The 19,430-nt window shown below is 36.7% G+C and overlaps 1 protein-coding gene across 1 annotated transcript in view; it reads left to right on the plus strand.

The window, feature by feature from the left end:
* Window positions 1–19,430, plus strand: part of DCBLD2 (discoidin, CUB and LCCL domain containing 2) — an 86,817-nt gene that overhangs the window by 44,484 nt on the left and 22,903 nt on the right. Inside the window, exons 3-6 of the mRNA XM_077774815.1 lie at window positions 3,766–3,903; window positions 15,322–15,373; window positions 17,604–17,676; window positions 17,990–18,123. Of these exons, the coding sequence (XP_077630941.1) occupies window positions 3,766–3,903; window positions 15,322–15,373; window positions 17,604–17,676; window positions 17,990–18,123 (397 nt within the window). The remainder of the gene's footprint in view (window positions 1–3,765; window positions 3,904–15,321; window positions 15,374–17,603; window positions 17,677–17,989; window positions 18,124–19,430) is intronic.

Genomic DNA, 19,430 nt, shown 5'->3' on the forward strand with positions numbered 1-19,430 from the left:
CTCTCTCTCTCTCTCTCAGAAAAAAAAAAATGCAGCTGAATTTCACAGTTCTACTTGTATGTGATCTTTTGGAAACGTTGATTCAGTTAAAAATGGCTTTAGAGTGAAGTAGAAGGAGTAGGCTCTGTCTCTGCAGTTAATCTCGAAATGAAGGTGGTATAGATTTACATAATTCAGTTAAGGGCCAAAGCAGTATTGTGAGATATTTTGGTGGTTTACGTCAGAAGACCAGCTGAAGCATTTGCTAATTTAGTTAAGGAGTGAGGCTGTTTCTGGGATGCTGAAGGAAAGGGTGTTACTCCTCTGGCTAAAAAGGAGAGTTCAGCGACTGCCCAGATCACTTATAGGGAGAAGATCCAGCTGTATTAATTAAATGGTCCTCTCTGCAGCCCCAGGGAAGGTGCCAACACCATTAGTAGGGAGTAGTGTGCAGAAGAATAAGGTACAAGACAAGACAGAGGACCCAGGTTCCAGACTGATTTCACCTCTGATGGACAAGTAGTGTTATTTTGAGCAATCCACTGATGTATTAGATTTTGAGTTTTTTCAGCTGTCGTACGGCTGCTTGGAATAAATCTCTGAAGGCCTCTTTCTGCTGTGTCTGATTTTGTGAACTTTTTTTTGGTATGAAACACCTGATGGTTTCTGACAATACAGTTTTTTTCAATGTATGTATTTCTTCTGAAAGCTTTATTATTGAGCTATAATTTACATACCATGGTTTTATGTACATTAAATACATGGTTTGATGAATTTTAGTAAATTTTTATAGCTCTGCAGCATCACTAAAATTTAGATTTAGAAATTTCTGTCACACCAAAAAGTTCCCTTGTGCTCATTTGTAATCCGTTCCTACTTTAACCCCAGTCCCAAGTAGCCACTGATCTGCCATCTCTAATTTTTTGGGGTTTTTTTTTCTAGAAATATAAATAGCTTCTTTAGCATAATGGTTTTGAGGTTCATTAATGTTTTTGTGTGCATCATTAGTTTATTTTTGTCTATTGATGAGTTGTAGTTCTTTGTATGGATATATACTACATTTTTTTAATCCATTTATTAGTTAATGGACAATTAAGTTGTTTGGGGGCAAATACGATTGTGACCATTTGAATAGTCTTTCTGTGGACAGACGGTTTCTTTCCTCTTGGTTGGGTAATAGAAGTGCACTTGCTGGATTGTGTATGTATATATGCTTATTTAACATTTTCGGAAACCGCCAAATTGTTTTCCACAAATGGCCGTGCCATTTTAGAGTTCTGCTGTCAGTGTTTGAAGGTTCCAGTTCTCCACATTCTCACTAATGTTTGGTATTGTCAGTCTTTTTATTATAGCCATTCCAGTGGGAGTGTCATGGTATGTCATTGTTGCTTTAATATTGATTTCTCTGATGACTCTCTTGAGCATCTTATGTGCCTATTTGCCATGTAGTAGTTCATCTTTATAGATTGGCTATGTAAACTTTTTGCCCATTTTACAAGATTACATTGAGTTATAAGAATTCTTTATACCTTTCAGACATGAGTTCTTGAGTTCTTGATCAGATTAATGTTTTGCAAATATTGTCTTTTAAGTTTTCTTAATGGTGTCTTTTGAAAAGGAAACATTTTAAATTTTGATGAAGTGCAAATTATTCATTTTTTCCTTTAATGGATTTCCCTTTTAATATTGGATCTAAGTCTAAGAAATCTTTGCCTAACCCAAAGTCACAAAGATTTCTCTTATGTTTTCTTGTAAGAGTTTTGTAAGTTCAGCTCTTAGGATGAGGTCTATGGTTCATTTTGGCTTGAAGTAAAGTTCTAAGTTCATTTGTTTTTGCATATTGATATCCACCTGGTTTAGTACACTTGTTGAAAGGATTGCCCTTTCTCTACCGAGTTACCTTCATACCTTTGTCAGAAACCAATTGAATACATATGTGGGCTTATTTCTGAACTCTTTTCTGTTCCATTGAACCATATAGAGACATAGGTGTAGATATAGGATGTAAAGATTTAGATACAGATACAGGTTTGCCATTACAGTGTATCACACTGTCTCGATTACTATAGTATTATAGTTTACTGTAGTATATAAATTTAAGATCAAGTTAAATTAGCCTCTCAAATGTCTTTTTCACTACAGTGTTCTGGTTGTACTGTGTCCTTTGCATTCCATATACATTTTAGCCTTAACTTGTTAATTTCTGAAAAAGGAAAATACTAGAATTTTGGTAGAGACTGATTGAATCAGTAGATCAATGTTGGCTTAACCAACTGAACCACCCAGGCACCCTGAATAAGTAGATCAATGTCGGGAGAATTGACATCTTAACAGTATTGAGTCTTCCACTCCATGAACTTGGTCAGTCTCCTAGTTTATTTAGCTTTCCTTTAAATTTTATCAGTGTTTCTATTTTTTAGTGTACTGGTTTTGAATTTTTTAAAAAATTTATTCCTAAATGTTTTAATCTTTTTGATGCTGTTATTAAGTTTTTAAAATTTCATTTCAGATTATTTGTGACCAGTATGTGGAAATATAATTGATTTTTGTATTCTGTGACACTAATTCCCTTACCAGTTCTGGTGGGCTTTTCTTGTTGATTCCTTGGGATATTTTACCCACAAGATCATGTGTAGTCCTTGAAAATTGTGTTTGTGGAAGTACACATTACTTATTCTAGAATGATGTTGCCACAGCCCAAAATATTGTTGGAATGTTATTCTTTATTCAGAATTTGTTAGGTTAGCAATCACATAAGAAAATGCTTTTTTATTAGTTATTGGTGGATATCTTGCTCTAATTTTTTTTCCCTAAACTTTTATTAATCTGTATTGAGGATGTGTTATTTTCATGTGTCTATTAGGCATTAAAGGATAAAAGTTGGCATTTAATTTGTTTTAATGTTTTTATTTTTGTGTGAGAGAGAGGGAGAGAGACATCACTATCTGAGCCAAAGTCAGGTGCTAAACTGACTGAGCCACCCAGGTGCCCCTAAAAGTTGGCATTTAGGTATAAATATCTGGAGAAAAGCTCTGGGAAGAGTTGTAAATGTGAATTGTCAGAGCATAGTTAAAGCTGTAGGACTAGTATGATCACCTCAAGAAATTGACTAAAACTTCACCAGTCCTTGGAAGAGAAATTGAAGGGGTCTGAAAAAAGTTTAAGGGGTACCCTAAGCACAGGAATCTAGGGGCACTCTGTGGGATGTATGTTAAGAATATTACTGATTGGCTGTCAATTTGTTATGAGCCACCTGCCTGCATAAAGTGTTTCAGGTTAATTTTTTTTAATTCCTTACTATTTTTTAATAATTTTTTAAAATATTTATTATTTTGAGGGAGGGAGGGGCAGAGAGAGAAGGAGACACAGAACCAGAAGTAGACTCCAGGCTCTGAGCTGTCTGCACACAGCCTGATGCTTAGGCTCGAACTCAGGGACCACGAAACCATGATCTGAGCCGAAGTTGGACACTTACCCAACTGAGCCACCGTGATACCCATCCTCACTACTATTTTAAAAAGTAATGTCTTTCACAAGAAATTGAATCTTTGTAAGATCACTGGTGTTTACCATTTTTTTCTTTTGAATTATTTAGTTATTATTTGACATATTTTCTTTTTTTTTCTTTCTTCAGAGTAATGTGATTTTAAATCACTAAACATCGTGGTCATTTTCTACTTAATGTCCAGTTTGGTATATTACACTGATGTTCTTACCTACATGGTAAGTATTACTGACTTTATAAGAGTCATACCAAATATCTTTTTCTTTTTTCCTCATTTCTAGGCAAATACTGTGGTCTGGGGTTGCAGATGAACCATTCCATTGAGTCAAAAAGCAATGAAATTACTGTGCTGTTCATGAGTGGAATCCATGTTTCTGGACGAGGATTTTTGGCCTCATATTCAGTCATAGATAAACAAGGTAATTTTCAACTTCATACCATGACTTACATATTTTACAATTTCTAAAAACAAATATGAAATATTTCTTTTAGTACTTGTCTGAGATTAGAGTAGAAAGACTGAACTTTTAAAAACACATCAATTTTACAAATAAAATTAGATTAGTTTTAGAATCTAAAAATTAAAGGTATATTAACACTTATGTTAATTCTGTATACTTTCCTTTCCATAGTAGAGGAAATACTGATTTTTCACTTTTATAAGATTGGAGCACAAATAACCTCTAACTTTTTAAAAATCTGTCATTTATTGAAATGTATGATATAAATTTAAAGCTTTGTTGTCCACAGTTTACCATTTCATAGTACTGTATTAAAGACTATATTACCATTCTTCTCAAAAGAATAGATTCTCATACTGCCAGGAGTATGCTGGGGAGTGCTGTCTGAAACGCTACAAAATAAACCTGAGATATTTTCTGGATGGTTAAAGTTTGTAATCTGAAGGGGGAAAAATGAAAACCAAGGCTATTAAGTGGAATAGAATGCAAAGTATACTTGAATTTCTAAGATAAAATGGAAAACTTGAACAAAATCTCCCATAAGTTTTTACTTCTGTGGCATGTATTTGTTTTCTCTGCTATTTTAGGGGCATTATGGTAAGAAAGTTCTAAGAAATGCTACCAGTGCAAGGATATCTCGAATAAAACAATCATTTAAATTAAAAAATAGGGGCGCCTGGGTGGCTTAGTCGGTTAAGCATCCGACTTTCGCTTAGGTCATGATCTCGTGGTTCGTGGGTTCGAGCCCCACGTCAGGCTCTGTGCTGACTGCCAGCTCAGAGCCTGGAGCCTGTTTCCGAGTCTGTGTCTCCCTCTCTCTCTGACCCTCCCCTGCTCACGCTGTCTCTCTCTCTCTCCTAGAAATAAATAAAAAGATTTAAAAAAAAAAAAGATTTTAAATTAAAAAATAGATGATTATTTTGATATTCAACAATGATTTAACTAAGTTGATAATTAAAAATTTTAAAAACCTGTTAACTTCAAGGGCCCTGGGTGGCTGGGTCGGTTGGTCACCTGACTTCAGCTCAGGTCGTGATCTCAGTTTGTGGGTTTGAGTCCTGCATCAGGCTCTCTGCTGTCAGCACAGAGCCTGCTTTGGATCATGTGTCCCTTCCCACGCTTCTCTAAAAAATTATAAAATAACAATTAAAAAAAAACCTGTTACCTCATATTGTATAAATGAGGTATAAACTTGAGAAGCTCCCAGGTGTGAGAGTGTTGGACACTGGGAATGACGGAGGGCCATGCAAACTATTCCCTTCTCAGCTCTGGTGGGTTTGAGATAACACTGCAGGTCTTATTAGAAGTGTTTAGAATGTGAGAGAGAAACACTCTGCTGTGGGAAGAAAGGTCTACTTTTCCCCCATTTCTAAGCTATGGCAGAAGGTGGGAAAGCTAATAAAACTCCTCCGAGAGAGTGAGAAAGAAGACTCATTTGAGTGGAATAATGAAAAGGAAAAAACTGGAAACATCATGCTAAACATGTTACGAAACCTGGTCTGGATCACCCGGCAGAAGAACCAAGCAGCGCTCAGAGATCTTGGAAGGCAGGAGGTTTATTTCACACCTGCAGGCTCAGAGGAGATCACTCTCCAGGGTCTGCCCCTGGGTTTAAGCAGAGGGAACAGTTTATAGTCTGTTACTTCCTCATTCGCCTTAGTAGTAATTTGGCCTGCATGGCAAGTGGGGTAGGAAGAAGAACTTGGAAGGGGATTCTCTGTCAAGTCCTGTTGGCCATCTTATAACAGAGTTTCCCCATCAAACAATATTTCTGATGGAACCAGAACAAATAAGGCCTGTGTCACTGTCGGAGGAGCACACCTGCCAGTGTCACGTGCCAGCCAGGGGATTTCTGGCCGCTCATTCACATCTATAGCATCCATGGCTTGGTCATGAGGACTGAATCTAGTAATGCGCATGTGGCATCTGTAAGCACGTGGCTCCAGAGGGCGCAAAACACGTTAGTTCTCCCTTTCACCACCATGCATGCACACATACTCATTTCCCCACCATCAAAAGAGGGAGCTAGAAAACAGAGAGAGATGAGGGTCCATTTCCATCCTTTCTGTTTTACTTCTTTAAAGTCTTGAGTTGACAGTTAAGAGGATAGAAAGTACTCAGTTCATTTGCTTCTTACTCTCCTTGAGTTTCCTCCTTTCAGTATCAGCTTAAATCATTTTTTGCCTCATATTTTTCCCTTTCTCTCTTTATTTATTGACTTGAAGCGTTCCTGAAAATACGTATCCCTTCCTTTAAAAAATGTTTTTTAATTGGGTATTTACGTTACGATGCTTTTTTCCCCCACAGACACCTAAATGCTCTGCGTTAAAAATAAGAGAATCAGTATACTGTAGACTTACATATGTTTATGGAATCTCTAATGGCTACATCACCATTTTAGGCGAATCTTTGCTTCCAAAGTTTTTGAAATATCTACCATATTCAGGAACTTCTTTATAGTAACACTTTCCAGAGGCATAATTGTGGGAAATCCTCATTTCAAAGCTCTCCTGAGTTTTTGCCTCTGTTTCTGCATGTCCTTGCGTCCTCCACGAAGCATTTGTTTGATTTGAAGTTAGAAGTGAATTGGCTAACTCCCAAGAGAACCCTGGTTGACTTTCTTACCATCTCTTCTTGGGTGGCCTTTCAGACAAAATTTTAATGACTCATTCATTTGAACACTGATTGGCTTTGATTGAGAGCTTCAGTTTGTTTCCACCCAGGAAACATGCTGCCACACTAATTTCTGTGAATATTTTCAAGGAACATCACTACATGTCACCAGCTTAGCATCCTAGTTAGAAGTTTATACTATTTGGGAATGAAAAGATCATGAAAAAATTTGCTTCAACAGCTTCATTTGTTAAGCTCTCACAAACACCTGTTGATATTATACTATGTATTGTGGATAGAGCCATGATTTTGTGTGAGGTAGATGAATTTTCATTCCTTTATGCAAGAGCACATTGTGAAATTATATTCCCTTCAGTGCCTTATGTCCTGCAGTATGCTTGGCACTGGGAGAACAGCAGTAAATAAGACACAGTTATACCTTCATGGAGTTCACAGGGTTGGGAAAAGGCATTAAGCACATGGTAACTTGGGGCACCCAGGTGGCCCAGTCAGTTAAGCATCCGACTTTGGCTCAGGTCATGATCTCACGGTTGTGGGTTTGAGCCCTGCATCAGGCTCTGTGCTGACAGCTTGGAGCCTGGATCTTGCTTCAGATTCTGTGTCTCCCTCTCTGTCACTCCCCCACTCACATTCTGTCTCTCTCTCTCTCTTTCTCTCAAAAATAAACTCTAAAAAACTTTAAACACATGGTAACTCAATTGTAGTTATAAGTATGATGAAGGAAACATTCTAACAAGAGAAGACCAGAAGAGTGGGAGGTGTGGAAGATGGATAAAAAGCCAAACTATTCTGAAGAAGTTACTTTTAAATGAGAACCAAAGGATTAATTGGGAGGTTCTAGACAGATAAGGAAGAAGAACATTCTAGGGAAGAGAACAGGAAATGCAAAGGCCCTGTAGAAGGAGCTTCGGAGGAGCTGGGAAGGAATCTGGCGCAGCTAACATGGAGTTGACTGCTTGGTGAGTAGGTTATGTTATTCAGGGCCTTACAGAAAATGTCACTGTTGGAGATTTTCCTAAGAGGACATGGAAGCTGTTAGAGCAGAGTAGCAATATGACTGGATTTGTGATTTTGTTTGTTTCTACGATCTTTCCTGCTCTGTGAATGAAATGAAGACAGAGAAGAATCATAGTAGGGAGTCCAGTTAAGAGGCTGTTAGAGGACACTGGGTCAGAGATGATTGAATTAAGTGTTCTTGTTATAAATATAACTCTAGAATTAAGCCAGATTCTAATTCTTTTTAATGACTTGAGAATCAGATATGTGTTCTGCAAGGAAACATTTTGGAGAATTAGGATTCTCCCTGCATGCGTTTAAGTGGTAGCAAGAGACTTGGATACAAAGAAGCCCTCTTGTGTGAATCTCTGAACTGCTGTGGTGCTGGAGTTGTATCCAGGGCACTGCACCTGGTATCCTCTTGACTTTTGTGTCCAGTTTTCATAGCTTTTATAGTTTTATTACTCTGTTATTTTTAATGATCTTTGATCAGTAGTTTCCAATCTTTTCCATTGCCAGTTATATCTCTTCACTTTTACCTATAAATTCCATTTTTGAAAGATTGTAAACACCAGTGAAAAGTTTTTCTGTGTCCCCATTGTGTAGCATGGAAGACAAAAATATTAACACATGCAGTAATTATTAGAGGACTGGTGTTTCTACTCTGAGTTGGCAGAATTCCATCATATTCCAGCTAGACTTTCTGCAGTTGAAGAAGTACGTAGACCCTAGAGACGTCTTAGACATTAGCAGCCGCTGATGCGAAGTTCCATAGAAGGAAACTCCCAAGTTTCAGCCAGTCTTACTGAGAGAAGCAAAACGAGCTACTCAGAGGTCTAGAGTTAGTAAGTCAGAGCTTTTTGTCTAGTATCGTAACAAATGGTACTGACGTTTCCATTCTAAAATGTAAAATTAGAAATTGCATTTGCCTCTGGACTTGAAAATAAATTTTATAGGTGATTCCAAATTCCTGGTTTTGAATCTGTTCAACATTAACCAGCTTCTAGGACAAACTCAACATTTCTAGGGTGACTCTGGGCAATGATTTTTTAAGTTATTTTAGTTATAGGACAAGGCGCTCAGAAAATACATCTACATTTGCATTGAAAGCTGCAGGTCCTTAAAGACAGCCTCTGTTCCGAGCCACCAATAATGACTCATCAGTCGGTGAGGGGAGCAGCCGCTTGCACCCGTGTGTGTGAGCGCACAGCTGAGAATTGATGGTCAGATCGTCCTTCTGTAGAACATGAATGCATCGCTTAAAAAATAACATTAAACTTCTTTATTTTAGATTTTACCAGCCCAGAATTTTGTAGTGGTCATATTAAAGTTTGTGCTCTTTTTTTGTTGGAAAAAAATAGTACATAGTTTAAAATTTCATGTGAAATAAAATGAGCCAGTGTAGGTATTAATGCATTTCCTACTTGGAATTCATAAACACTTGTTTGTTTATTGCCTGTTGACCCCTTACCATCTGATAACAGTCTGCTTACAACTTACCAACAGCTAGACCTAGGAAACATTCCCATTTGACAGGATCATTGTTGCTATATGTTAGATTATTTCTAGAATTAAGACCAATAGTTTAAAAGTTTTCTGATTGCTGCCTTCTTTAACCACTTTTTCTTTTTTTGCAAATATTTTCTGTTTTTTTCCATCTTACATTAGGTTATATCAGCTTGTAAACGAGATGGAGCAGAATAGAGAACTACTTTCTAATAGAGTGCAGATTTCTGTAACTGGTTGTTTTATGTTTTCTTGTTTTGCTTTGTATGTGTTCAGGTTTTTTTCCATGGGATTTGGTTTTAAAAATAGAGCATGAGTTGCTTAAGATTGTTAGCTACCTTAATTGTACAGTAATTTTTATAGAAGCCTTTGTTTTGAGCACTACACTTAGCTAGGTTTCTATTTTTAGTGTTTCATTTATGTCTGTAATTTTTGCTACTGTTGGTATCTGGCAAACATATTAAAACTCTTAAAGTGTTAACTAAGATTTTATTAATGAAGTCTCTTATATGCATGTTTTTAGATTTATCCCTATTTACACACAAATGTATATGTACTGTGTTTGTGTGTGTAATGTACATGCAAAATAATATCTGTATTTTGGTGTCAATTTGTAGAAGAAAGGTGCTGACCGGTAAACTGTTAACAATTTTGCAGAAAAACAGTCTAGGAGATTGTTAACCAAAGAAGCGATTCCATTTATGGGATAGAATTTATTCCAAGTTGACAGATAATTTGAAGAGCCTTAATGATTTTAGTGTTTTGTATGTGTCTCTTTTTTAGTAAGTTAGGAATACTGTGAAGGGAGTGAGTATGTGTTCGTGTGGTGTCTTCCATTACCCAGTGACATAATTTTTCACTGCTGCTCTTACTGATGGTGTTTATTTGTGCCTTAGATACCGTGCAGGTCACAGAAGAATTTTAATGTTTTATAATCTTTTAATATTCTTAATATTTTATATGTCTTAATATATATTTTATATTTTAATGCTGTATATTTTATATTTATTTTTAATATTGTTTTGTTTTTTAATACACACATACAGGAATTTAGGTATGAAGAGGGTTTGATTCACCATATGTACCTTATAACCTACCTTGTTAATTACTTAAGCAACTCAGTCATGCCTACATTGTCCGTAAGAAAGCATTGACTCTTTCCACCTGAGCTCCTGGTGCAGACTCAGCTTCCATAGATGACATTGTAATATTTCTAAGAGAAACATAAGATTTAATCTTACTCTTAGTACATAAAAGGAAATAAGATGTAGAGTACTGCATATGGTTTCTGCCACTGAATAAATGTTATTTGACTCTGAATCACAGTAAATTATGTTCTATTTTACATGTAAGTTTTCCTTCACTAAATTGCAGACGGTAAAGATTAATTCATAGAAACAAAGAATTAGGCCCAAGGTCCCATGGTAATACTGGCTGGAGAACTTAGCAACAAGAGGAGTCTTGTCCCACATCCTGTGGCAATTGAACAAAGTAGCTGTTTCCACACCTACAATGCAAGATTGGTGACAAAGTGTGACAAATATATGTTGTCTTCTTCATGTATTTTCTTCTTTCTGGCAAATAAATATAGGAAATTAGTTATGGTACTTTATGCTTTCTTGAGTTAGAACAAATAGAGGCACACAGCTACCTTTCCTTCAACTGGACAAAAATTAAACCCTGCAGTTAATATAATTGGCATACTGCTGTTAGTCACGGGTACTGACACAGCTGAGAGTGTTTCCAGTTCATCCAGTAACACAGAGCAGAGTATTAATTGGGAAATCTAAATCTGTTTCATAATTTTGCACTTGCAGAAATAGCCTGTGTTGTGAATGGAAAATATTTCTAAGACAGTAACCAATATGCAATTTTTTAATTGATCTGTGAACTTATAAAATATTTGTATTTCTATGATGTTATGTATGGGTTAACATTAGATTCATGTTTAAATATTTCTTGGGGCAATTATAAATACCCCAGCCTGTGCAGTTATTATGTACTGGAAAAATGTTTAATTGTACTTAAGTTAAAAACAAACTTGTGCAGTTTATCAATTATGGCTGATAGTAATATTGCTAAGTTGGGAGCTATCTTAGAAAATCTGATGTTGGTAAGGAATACTATGAAAAATTATATGCCAACAAATTGGACAACTTAGAAGAAATGGACAAATTCCTAAACACACACTCACTACCAAAATNAATTGGAATCCCTTAACTTTTTATAGCTGCCCTTCTTTATTTTTTCTAATGCATTTATCACCTATTAATTTAATCACCTAATTTATCACCTACTAATACCATGTATATTTCATACTCAGATCTATTTTCTGTATTCCCCACAGAAGGTACACTCCCTGTATGCAGAGATTTTTGTCTTAGTGTTCTTTGCTTTATCTCTAGTACCTAGGACAACACCTGGTCATAATGCATACTTAACTAAATATTTGTTGAGTGAACAAATGAATGAATAAATGAACTGCCAGTCTTGGCTCTTTTACTAGGCTTTATTTTATCCCTCTATGTAGATGTGCTCTATATAAAGGAAAACTGTTCCTACTTTTATAATAACATCTTTTCCTCACTTTTAAAGTTTTTATTATCATTTTATTATACCATACAGTTCACCTACTTACAGTATGCACTTCATTGATTTTTCAGTATATTCAGAGTTGTGCAGCCATCATCATAGTCCATTTTAGAACATTTCCTTCACCCCAGAAGAAATCCTATAGGTCAGTAGTGGTGATTCCCCATTCCCTACCCCTTAACCTTCTCCCTCTCTAGTCCTAGGTAACCACGAATCTAATTTTTTCTCTATAGATTTACCTATTTTGGACATTTCCTATAAATGGAATCATATGGTGTGGTCTTTTGTGACTTGCTTCTTTCCCTTAGCATGTTTCAGAGTGTATGTTGTAGCATATATGAGTACTTTATTCCCTTTCATGGCTGAATAATATTCCATTGTGTGGATATATCACAGTTTGTTCATTCATTAGTTGATGACCATTTGGAAAGTGTTTGTATGGACATATATTTTCAGTTTTGGGGGTATATACTACTAGTGGAATTGCTGGGTCATATGAAATCTCTTTTTTAAGAAACTGCTAAACCTTTTTTTAAAGCAGCTGTACCATTTAAAAATCCCTAGGGAAGTCCATTACAGTTCCAGTTTCTCTAAGTCCTGTTATCTGTCCTTTTGATTGTAGACACCCCATGGGTATAAAGTGGTATCTCATTGTGACTTTGATTTGCATTTTCCTGATGGTTAATGATGTTAAGTATCTTTTCACGTGCTTATTGGCCATTTGGTAGGTCTTTTTTGGAGTAATGTCTGTTCAGATGCTTTGCTCATTTTTAAATTCAGTTGGTTGTCTTTTTTCTTTATGTATTCTGGAAACTAGGTCCTTATCAGATTATATATTTGCAAATATTTTCTCCCATTGTATGCAATATCTTTCTCTTTCATGATAGCATTCTTTGAAGCACAAAAGTTTTTAATTTTGATGAAATTCAATTTATGTATTTTTGTATGGCTACAATAATGCTTTTGCTATCGTATCTAAGAAAACATTGCTTAATCCAAGATCAGGATTTATACCTATAGTTTCTTCTAGAGTTTTATAGTGCTAGCTCTTAAATTTAGATCCCCTTTAATTTTTGTATGGGATCTGAGGTAGGGGTCGAGTTTCATTCTTTTGCATGTGGATATCCTCTTTTTGCAGTGCCATTTATTAAAGACTGTTGTTTAACAAATTCTTTCTCCCCATTCAATTGTTTTAGCATCCCAAAATCAGTTGACTTTAAATTTAGAATTTATTTTTGGACTCTCCTGTTCCATTCATTATAATTTCTTATACATTGCTATCAGTAGTCTCTTAGGCAGATGGTTTCTTTTGAGTTCTATTCATCTTGCCTCAGCTGTGTTCTTATTAGCTAGAAACCTTGTAGTAATAGTGGTTTTCTGGAAGATTGTTTACTTGGGAAAAGCTTTCAGGAAAGACACATTTTAAAGCTTCTTAATTACCTACTTGATGTTTTCTTTCTTTGCCTTTGTGGAGTTGTAAAGCTCAATATTTGTAATCATGATTTCCTTTCTCTATCTTTAGTCTTCTTGGCTCTCCTCATAGCTGTCCACTTTGAATTCCTGTTTTCCTCCTAGGGACCTTTTTTGAGCCTCCATGGAATTTGAAAGCAAGGTTAAGTGAGTTACATACATTTACATGGCATAATCTGGAATTTCAGTGCTGCATGGATTTATAATAAAACCCTGTTCTGTTCAAGTATATCCATAGTTGACCAGCATTCTGGCATGTGGCCTGAAGGTAATGAGGCCAGCTGGCACTCTTCCTGTGGCTTGAATGCCATGCTGGACCACACAGGTACCTTTGCATCCCAGGCTATTAATTTTACAAGTTGAACCTCTAATCTTTTGGTAGAGTAGGAAAGCAGAAAATCAGTTCTAATTGATGCAGTGTGAAGATTGCCAGGAATAGAGTATAGGCGATTCAATGTGTCTGCTTTTCCCAGTCATTCAGCCAGGTCTTAGTGAAGCCCTATCTAGGCATGTATTCTCTTAAACTCCTAAAACATAGATTTAATTATCCTTTAAGTGCCTATGGCATATAGATACTAACCCATGTAATCACTCTCAAAATATCACTTTTCTATTGGTATAACAGTTACCATGCTCTAGTTCTTTCAGATTTCATTTGGGTGATAATTTCTTCAGAATTGTAAGGTAGAATAATCAGGGATGCTATTCTTGCAGTGGTACCCATTTAATTAACACACATTTGTATCCGTCATCCTGCATGTGGGGTATTCTCTCATCAGTCTGTTGTCACCCTCAGCAGCACAGTTGTTTGGCCAAGTATTTATATGTAAATCACTTACTTTTGTGATTGTCTTAGGGTCTTCTAGGTTTTCTTCCATACAGGCTATCCATGATTGAACTTAGCCAAACATGCTAACAATCACAAACTTTTATTTATCCCTTTATTCAGTAAATGTTGGTTGAAAACCTCCTGTTAGCCCATATGGTATGATTGCTGACAATAGATACAAAAGTGAGGACTAAAAGCCTTTTCTGTCCATAGACTAGGCATCATAAAATGATGTTGCTTTAGCTCTATGATTACATCAATGGATTTTTCTTACATAACACATGGTACTTTGACAACATGTAATAGTCACCTATCCATTAAAACTAACAGAAAGCCTTAAGTGCCTACTATGCGCTAAGGGTGTTTGACTTGTGAAGATGAGGAACAGTTTCTGTGAGGATGCAGCAGTTAAGTCAGCAAGGCTAAAGGACTATAGAAAATCATTCCAGGTCGAGAGAGCAATATATGCCCAAGGAACCAAAGAAGGCTGATATGGCAAGAAACCTGTGCACAGGTACAAAACAAGACTTAGGCGGGACCAGGTACTTAAAGACCTGTGGTCTGTGTTGACGACTTTACCCTCGTGTGCTATGAATAGAAAAAAACCACTGACATCTTTGAACCGAAAAGCACCTTTTACCCAGCCTGTGAGCTAAATCTTCATGAAACGGATTAGCTCTTGCCCAGATTTGATTTCTAGATACAAGTGTTAAATTTTTGAAGCTCTGTCTTATTTAGGTTAGGGCTTCTTCAACTTTAGTGTGCTTAAGACTTCCCTGGAGGATTTGTTAAAGCAGATTTTTGGATCTCCACTTCCAGAGAGTCTGTAAGTCTGGATGGTGTTCAAGAATTTGAATTGCTGTTAAATTCCCAGAAGATGCTGGTGCTGCTGGTCTTGGCCATGGACTAGATTTTAGTTACTTAGAGCCACAAAATTAATTCACTTCTCTTTTGTCATTGTTTTCCTTGTGTGTAACTAGCAAAGGATAAATTTTTTGGTTATATAATAATGAAAAAATATTTTTTTGTTTTCAGGAGCTATCTTTTGTAAAAGTCATTTTATATCTATAAATTATACTCATCTGTGTAACTTCTATATATATGATACAGGACTCAATGAGGTGATGTGGTAGCAATATTGGAGAGACCGAGCCCCAGAAATCAAGATACTTAAAATCATAAGGAAATCATAATTAACAAAAACGTGTAAAAAGTTATTAGTACTGCCTTGACAGCTGTTGAGATTTAAAATTTAGAACAATATGATTTGGGATCTGGAAACAGTTGGTGTTTCAGTAAGAGGAAATGTATGTATTATTGAATCTGTTTTTTTGTTTTTGTTTTTCTAGATCTAATTACTTGTTTAGACACTGCATCCAGTTTTTCGGAACCTGAGTTCAGGTATGACTATATTTGTAACCTTTTTCCCCTTAATTGTTATTCTCATCTGCTTTATCATTATTCTTTATACACTTAAGATAAAGTACATTAATGTATGTGTCACACACGTGACACATAATCGTTGTTCTAAGATCTCAGTAAATTAGAGCTTATTTAAAGCCCTTGAGTTGCCATGTTTATATTTTGCTTTAGTTGTAGCATTTGGATCTTCTCTACAATAAAAGTATAATCTTAATATACTTTAAAAGTAGGACTAGTTGCTTCTCAGAATCTGGCAAAACTGCTAATGAATTTAGAGGAGTTACTTATCTTTTCTCAAAAAGGAGAAGAGAATAATTTTGGCTATGACCGAATTCTTCAGTGTTCTTGCCCAGGGAGCATTTCTACTACTGTTTCCCTGCTTTCTTTCCTTGTCTCGTCTTGACTGGGATTAACCTTTGCTGACTTTTATTCCAACACTCACATTGCTGCCAAATTACATTCTAAAATACATGTCTTACCATTCCCCTACTTTAAAATCTTTAAGAGTGCCTTCTTATGGCAGATGTCATCCAGATTCCTTAGCCTGGTTTCAGAATCTTCACAAGTAGTTCTTGGGCCAATTTTCTAGTCTCATTTTATGTACTTATATTGAAACGGCTCTGGAGTCTTTACACTGCTCTGAGCTCTCCGAACCTTTGCCTAGAATTGCTTTACTCCTCTCTGCCTGGCAAATCTATTCCCATCTTCTAAGAGCTATGTCACTAACCTCTCCCCAACTTGCCACTCCCCAAAGAACAACCTTTATTTTATCTTCCAGGATAGTTCTGTGTGGGATGGGTGTCCTCTTCAGCACTTATGGAGGGATCCTGGTCAGCAGAGGTGGCTCTGGCACCAGTGTGGCACCCAGGGCTGCCTGAGTGTCTCGTAGCCTCTCCTCGCAGCTCTGTCATCGCCACCCAAATGCAAACTGCCATTCTCTCTTGCCTAGACTGTGGCCCTACCAGCCTAACGATGTTTCAGCTTCCACTCATGGTTCCTTAAGTCTCTTTCTTCTTAGGAGCCAGAATAATCTTTTTCAGAAATATGAATCAGATTATGTGTATAAACTGTCAAAATCCTTCATTGACTTCCCATTTATACTCAGAAATATATTCCAGACTCTTCACCGTGGCTCGCAAGGCTTCTGCATGATCTGGCTACCTCTCCAGTCTTCTCTCAAACTAATGTTACCTTTTAGTTTTACAGTGCTCGCTATACTCTGCCTGTACTGGTCGTCTTCCATTGATGACACACACAGCCTACCTTGCCTCATGGGCCTGCTGTTCCTGTCCACGAGGGTGTGTTTCCCTCCCTTTGCTGAGGCTTCACTTCCTTAGAGCCCCGTTTCCTGACTGAGGCAATGCAGAGCCCCATGTAAGAACTTTAGACTCAGGAGCCCATCCACCAGTTACCAGTCGTGGAACCTGGCACACTGTGTCTCAGTTGCTTCATCTGTAAAAAGAGGATGATAATGATACCTACCATTAGGGTTCTTGTGTGGGTTACCTGAGGTACTCAGAAGGCTGTCTGGTACATAGTAAATTTACTGAATATTTGTATGACTTTTTACTTCTGCTAAGTTTGCTTCTTCCTAATTACTTCATGGAGTGTCTTTTCTTCATAGCAGAATCATAATCTAATTAATTACTCATTTAAGTATCAGTTTAATGTCCTTCCCCCAACTTCTGGAGCGTAGACCCAGTGAAAACAGGGTCATATTTATTTGTCTGATGTTTGTAAACCCAGTATTTAGCACAACCCAGCACTTAACAGACAACATAATAGACATTCGGGCAAATGTGTTGTGTGGGTAGGTAGTCGGTGAAGGAGTGAAAAAATGAATGAATTCCAAACATTTTTAAGTCAACTTAAATTTGATCCATAGAAGGTTGGTAAAATAAATTGTGGTTTATTCACAAAATAGAATAGCTTGTGACTATTAAATTCATATTAAATATGAATAGATCATATAGTAAAAATATGTGTACCATTCATTCTGAGGTAAAATAAAGCAGTAGATAGAATATGATACAATCATTGTAAATACGTGGGGAAAATGTTTTCTATGGATAGATGAAATGAAGTCTGATAGGTCCTTTTAGAAGTGGTGCTTCTCTCAGGGTAGTGCGCCGAAAAATGAATATGTCGTTTTTGGATTTTTCCCCCAGAAAGTACACTGCATACCCTTTAATTTGTTTTTATTTCACAGTAAGTACTGCCCAGCTGGTTGTCTGCTTCCTTTTGCTGAGATCTCTGGAACAATCCCTCACGGATACAGAGATGTAAGTCTGAGTAACACAGACTTCTGTTAACATTGTGATTTAACTTTATTGTTTTTTAAACTCCAGAATAGGTTGATGTGTACTGATTGTATATCTTTAACCTTAATTTATTTTTGAGGGATTATTTCTTTTTAGTATTATGTAATGTTTCATTTTTGTAATACAAGTCTGTCCTATGTTATTACATCACTAATCCTATATTTACTGAGAAAACTGCCCAGGTCGACTTACTTCTTGAGGAAGCATGTGTGTCTTGTTTATAAATTACCCAGAGAAAATTAAATACTAATCTTTTATTTTTCCTTTCCTCAAGTCTTCACCATTGTGCATGGCTGGTGTGCACGCAGGAGTAGTGTCCAACATTTTGGGTGGCCAAATCAGTGTTGTAATTAGTAAAGGTATCCCCTATTATGAGAGTTCTTTGGCCAACAACGTCACATCTGTGGTGTAAGTATATGCGTTAATGACAGTATGCGGGTTGGGCAGGGGCAGGATAGTAACTAGTTAGACCTCAGCAGCATCGCTGTTAATGATGTTCATGGAATCACATCTGTGGGTTGAGCACTCCTGTTTTTGTGTGCTCCTTGAGTGGACTGAAGAGTACAGGCCAGGTCTCACTACTCTCTCACTACTATCACAAAGGCAGTCATTTAGAAGGATGATTTGTACTTTCCTCAGTGTGTAAATAATGTCCACAGTAAGGGTCTAAAAGTCTGTGGCCAAATTTTTATTTCATTTTAAAGATCGGAAGGCATAAGGACTGTTTCTTACATCCTGTGTGACCCAGGATGGACTGAGATAACTGAAATACTTTTGAGATAAATTAAATTTTGACATAAATCAGAAGTAGTATTATGAATCCTCCTCTCATCCAAAGAGAATATTTTAAGAGTGTAATTTATGGTCACCACAGTGATCTGTTTTATGAAACATAGACTAGACATCAAAAGCAGGAAAAGTTCAAACATTAAGTAGAAATGTAATACTTGGGATCTGTTTTTGTAAATCTTGCCTCTTAGATGGGCTCAGTCCTGTAGGTCATACTAAGCCTAATTGAAACAAGCTTCTCTTCAGAGGTCCTAGGCCAGTTTTCATTCAGAAGATGAGAGCATGATCCATGTTCATGATGGTATAATACAGGAGTCAGTAGATTTCTTCCATAAAGGACCAGCGAGCACATATATTGGCCTTTATGGGCCACGTGGCCCTGTCACTCTTTTTCGTTCATTGAAAGCTTTTTAAACATATGGAAACCATTCTTAGCTCACCGGCCATACAAAATAGGCCCTGTATGAGCTCTCATTTGCCCGTCCCTGATATGGAGTTAGCTACCTTTCCTTCTCCTGGTTTCTTCTAGATGATTTTATGCAGACTCTTTCATTCCTTTCCCCTCTTCTACCTTTAGAAAGAATATTTTTTGTCAGTTCTCTTCCTTTCATACCTTAAAAAACAGTAAGGACAGGTTGCATCCACTTGGAATAATGGTTTGAATGTTGTGCTGAAGTCAGGAGCATACACTGATGATTTTATCCCACCCCCGGTTCTTTAGAGTCCTTGGTAAACTGGTTACGTGCCCCCCACCCTCATTGTCCCCTCTGCCCTTGCCTGTTACTTTGAAATCCAGATGTGGTGCTACATTTGTAGCTGAAACTGGTTCTGAGCTATGCTTATTCCTATAACAAATGCAAGCTCTCTTACTTGTAGCCAGCTTTTTTTTTTTTTTTTTTTTTTTTTTTTTTTTTTTTCCCCCAGAA

This window comes from Crocuta crocuta, unplaced genomic scaffold (genome assembly GCF_008692635.1).
Source record: "Crocuta crocuta isolate KB4526 unplaced genomic scaffold, BGI_CrCroc_1.0 scaffold6, whole genome shotgun sequence".
Lineage (NCBI taxonomy): Eukaryota > Metazoa > Chordata > Mammalia > Carnivora > Hyaenidae > Crocuta > Crocuta crocuta.